Source organism: Meriones unguiculatus, chromosome 19 (assembly GCF_030254825.1).
Source record: "Meriones unguiculatus strain TT.TT164.6M chromosome 19, Bangor_MerUng_6.1, whole genome shotgun sequence".
NCBI lineage: Eukaryota > Metazoa > Chordata > Mammalia > Rodentia > Muridae > Meriones > Meriones unguiculatus.
In genome coordinates this window covers 39,740,046-39,744,678 of record NC_083366.1, presented here as the reverse complement: position 1 = coordinate 39,744,678, position 4,633 = coordinate 39,740,046, and the positions used below count along the sequence as shown (strand labels likewise).

General features: G+C 40.9%; 1 protein-coding gene across 1 annotated transcript; it reads right to left on the bottom strand.

Moving 5' to 3' along the window:
* Positions 1 to 3,447: 3,447 nt before the first annotated feature.
* LOC110539547 (putative vomeronasal receptor-like protein 4) lies at positions 3,448 to 4,395 on the bottom strand. Its single transcript, XM_021626403.2, has one exon. The coding sequence runs from the start codon at positions 4,348 to 4,350 to the stop codon at positions 3,448 to 3,450; it is 903 nt and encodes a 300-aa protein (XP_021482078.1). The 5' UTR covers positions 4,351 to 4,395.
* Positions 4,396 to 4,633: the final 238 nt, after the last annotated feature.

The following is a 4,633-nucleotide window of genomic DNA, read 5'->3' as shown; positions in this document are numbered from 1 at the left end:
CTCCTGTGTTAAACATTTACATTCAATTTGTAAGATATGTTCATTCTCGCTGTATGTTAAAATATAGCTATAGAACTCAATATAGTCAGTGTACCCTGAGTCTGGATATAGCTTTCTGCCTTGTTTTCATGCTTTCCCAGATATAACCTATAGTACATGCCAGGCAATTGTGTTTAAATTGCTCTGTCCAGAAAAAGTTCTGGGAAAGGGCTACTCTTTTAATATTTAGTATGTGCTTACTGGCATTTATTTATATGTTTTTCTGACTATGTTTTTATTAACTCAAACAACGTTCCATGGATCACTGATCTCTTCATTTCATTCATGTATGTAAGCACATTGAAACTGAGGTAAGACTGTCTACAGCATCAGACTGTAGTCTGCTCCATTCTCTCAGGTCCTCAGCTCCCAGGTATCACAAACAAGATCTACGTAAGCCAGTAAAGTCAACATCTGCTCAGGCATTTTTATACATGTTGTGAGCCTACCAGCCTCCCTTTCATTGTTCAAACTAAACAAGCTGATATTAGGGCAGGTGGATCCCTCAAAGAGCACCCCTCCCTCAGGCAGAAACTTGGCACAGGCTTCCAAAGTGCCCCATTTGCTTTGCAGAGGGTCTCTTCTGTGCGTGTCTCATTGTGTGTGTCTTGATAAAAGTCTTTCATAACTTTCTACTGATTCTGTCTGCTATGTCTGATATTCTTTTCTCTGCCTCTACATTTTTTTTTAAACTGGCAGAGAAAATGAACTCAATAAAGACCCTTGAGAGTAACGTGATGACTAAAGAAACATTTTATGCTGGCATCCATCATGGTAACCAATAGCGTTTCTTGTTTGTTTGTTTGTTTGTTTTCTGACTTCAGTCCCTGGAAGATAAGTTTCAGTATCCCTGACTGAGAGACCTCTACCCAGAAATGCACAGCTGTGACCATCTATTATTATGGCATGAGTAACTGCTTTTTTTCTGTAACCTGCTTATGCAGACATTCAAGCGCTATTTTGAGGCCTTCTTGGCTATGTAATCTTGCCAGAGCAGAAGAGCTCTTGGCTTGCTTGTACAGATGCTCAAGGCTTTAAATATCCTTCCCTCACCTGCCTTCACACAGGAATCTCAAGTTTGTTTCAGCAATTGCTGTCCTGCTAGCAGCTTTAATAAACTATAGTCAGTACTAAGTTTATGGCCTTTTTCTAGAGGTCACAAAGTATAGCCAACATTAATACTAACATTCTGCAATACCCATAATACATTGCAATTCCAGATGTGCTCATGCTACTAACTTCTGTGATGTAAAAGACAGATTTGAAACTCATCAGAAAGTTAAATATTCAAAAGAAGAGTAAATAGGCAAGAACTGTCATGCACTCTATGATTGAAGATTTCTCCATGGGGTGTTCCTGGGACTGATAGTAACATCCTGGACTACATTGAAGCAACGGGCAGAGCAGGTGGAACCAAGGGAATAAAAACTATATATAATAAAACTTTAAAGATATAATATAATATAATATTTATAAAATGCCAGAAAATTACTCAGTCAGGTTTAAAATAGTAACAACTGCTAATCATACTGAAGCAGCTAAAAACCCCATTACTTTGCTCAGTCCTTGAGTCTGTGAGCCTCACCTGTTGAAATAGTCAGCCTCATCATAGCTGACTCTCACTGGGGCCATAACTGGTGGTTAGTCCACAAGGAAGACAACTCAGAAGTCATAATGTGGCTCCAGAAGCCCAGAAGTTTCCTAAGGAGCCACTGTTTCTGCAACAGAACAAATCAACACAGAGACAAGAGGAAAAGACAAGCAAGCACAAGGCAGAATGATCTTCCCTCTGACACACCTTTTAATCTGGGCTTTTACCATTAGGGGCCGCCCACAATCCGGGTGGGTCTTTCCACATCAGTCAAGACAGAACAACTCTTCAGATGAGCCTCCCTCCTCAGGCAACTTTAATTTGTGACAAGTTGAAGTAGAATCTAACCACAATAGTGTTCTTTAATCTATATTATAAAACATTAAGAACCTAGTTTATCTTATCATGGAGCAGTTTTTCAGAGACCCACAGCCTGCCCTATTTCTTGCTTTACTCTGGGTAGTTTCAGTCTTGGACCAGGGAAGGAACACAGGCAGCCTTGGCTCCCCTACAGGACCAGTACTCAGCTGCAGAGAAAGCAGTTCAACTCCACTTTCTGCAAGAACTGATTGGGCTTTTCTGTTTATCCTGGGAAAGAACTATGGTGGGCTGATGGACAGCTCTTGTGAAGAGCCTTTCTATGGTCCATCAGGAGCTTCACTCACACAGTTCAGAGCAGACAAGAGCCTCCCTAGGATGACTGCAGTGCAGGGTGTCATGAGGACTCAGAGTTGGGGTCACTTTCGGTGCTCTCCGTGACCTTTTGGGTGTGAGGCCATGGAATAGTCACCACTACTATTGAACTGCCACTTGGCAAGGCTGTGACACCTGGGTTTCAATGCTCTGTGCCTTCAGCATTGTCGTTCACTTATCTATAACTCAACAGGGTATGCTTGCACAGCGTCAGGGAAGATGGAGTTTGAGATTGAGGGGACAAGGAGGCCTACCAAAGACTGGAATGTTCAGTGTAGACCATAGTGAATTACTGGGAGTGAGAAATGGAAACTCCAGCATAAACTATCAGTCAGAGAGGTATTTACACACCAGTGTGGCTCTGAGTCTTTGACCTTAAGCATGGTCTCCAGACTCATGATAACATCATTTGAGAGAGCTTGTTTCCCAGTGTCCTATCATGTTACCTTAAGGTCTAACCTCATTATAATTGCCCCATTGCACTGAAGCTAGCTTTTTGAGCAATTTTGGAACCTAGTAATATCAAATAATTATTGACCAAATTTGCCTTGCTGTGGTGACTTCAATTTGTCTCACTGCCATCATCATTTTGCCTTGCAACTTCAGTTCAGAGAAGGGTCACCTCCTCACCTCTGCCTATCCTATTTTGTTTTCAGGCTCTGAAAAAAAAAGGAAATACTTATTTCTGACAGTAATTATTTCTTCAGTACTCTTCCCAGTGATAATGAGAAGCTAAAAGTTATGTGATAGAAATGGTAGCATGGGGAAATGATAAGAATCCACTTTCTGCCTGCCCAGAAATAGTAAACCAGTTTGAAGATTTTGTGGTGCCAGACTTCTTAAAAATTTAACTGTATTGCTGCAATATTTAATTTAATATTGTGATACATTAGAACATTTAGGCAAATGGCAGCATGATGGAGAATGCCTATAATACCAGAATTTTAGGTGCTGTGGCATCTCAGTTGGGATCAGCCTGCGATGTACCGATGGCCAGGTCATCCTACCTATGCAGCATGCAAACATTACATCCCCGAGCCCTAAAATTTATCATGGCAAAGAATTAACAGTATAAATACATTTAGCTCAGAGAGAATAGCTGTAAAATGTAATTTCTACACTTCTCAATGAGCATGCAAAACATTAGGAACATGGACATCTCTGCTAATTAGAACATAGGGGCTGAAGCTAGCATAACCAAGTTCTAAAAATGTTTTAATATTTAATGAAATAGAATCATGTGTCACTGTGAAACCTGTGTAGAAGGAGAGAATGCAATCTACCCAATAGAAGAAAAGGAAGCAGGTCATAAGAATAAGAACACTCCATGTAGCTCTGATTTCTGGAGGAGAGTTGTTTGCAAGCCTGGAGCTGTAAAGGTAGAGGACACGCTTGTGATGCTTATAAAGATGGAGAGCCATGGAGCCACTGCTCCAGCCCATCAGACTCTGAAAGATGGCATCACGAAGAGTCATGAGAGAGAGGAAAAGCCACTTGATCATATGTCTGGATGGCAACATATAGCAGTGGCCAATGAACAGTCTAGCTACAGACCTGTTCAAGCCACTGCCTGCTTTGATGTAGCGGAGCAAGTTGGAGCTTATGAGAACATTCACAATCCAAAAGAGAATGAGAAAGAAAAGAACTTGCCATGAAGTTTTTGGTTTGAGCTTCATCCAAAGGTTGTTCCTGGGACTGATAGTGAGTGCCTGGACCACGCTGAGGAGACAGGTGGTGCAGATGGAGAGGCCCCGTGCCATCCTTGCCAGATAAACCACAGCTTTACAGCCAACATCTCCTAGGAAGTCTCTGAAATAAAACACTGTGGCTATGTCTTTCATCCCTGTGCTACAAATAATGATCATATTAGAAAATGCCAAGTGGATGAGAATAAGGTCTACAGGCTTTTTCTCAGGCCCCAAGGCAGAATTATACACATATCTCACAAACATTAGGGTATTTCCCACAATTCCAGGTCCGGTAAGAGAAAGGAAGATTATTGTGTGGAGAATGTTATTCCAGTTCATCTTCTGACTTCATGCACAGCATTAGGGAAAATCATCTGAGAAATACATGTGAGATTTTCTCTATTTATTCTAATTAAAAGTGTGGTTTCAAGTATGTAAACACATATGTTTCTTTCCTTGATATTACCTGATCATATTCTTTGTTTTTCTGGTTGGTCTGTTTTCCATCCCCATGGAAGTGATAACAGATGTAATCAGGGCATAACTTGCAGTTTTTCTGCCTTTCACAAGATCCTTCTTCGTAACCTTCATCCATTAAGTTCTTATGGCCATGGTTTTTCCA

What these genes read in the sequence shown, in the direction of transcription:
- LOC110539547 (XM_021626403.2), bottom strand. Translation starts at nt 4,350, where the DNA reads ATGAACTGGAATAACATTCTCCACACAATAATCTTCCTTTCTCTTACC.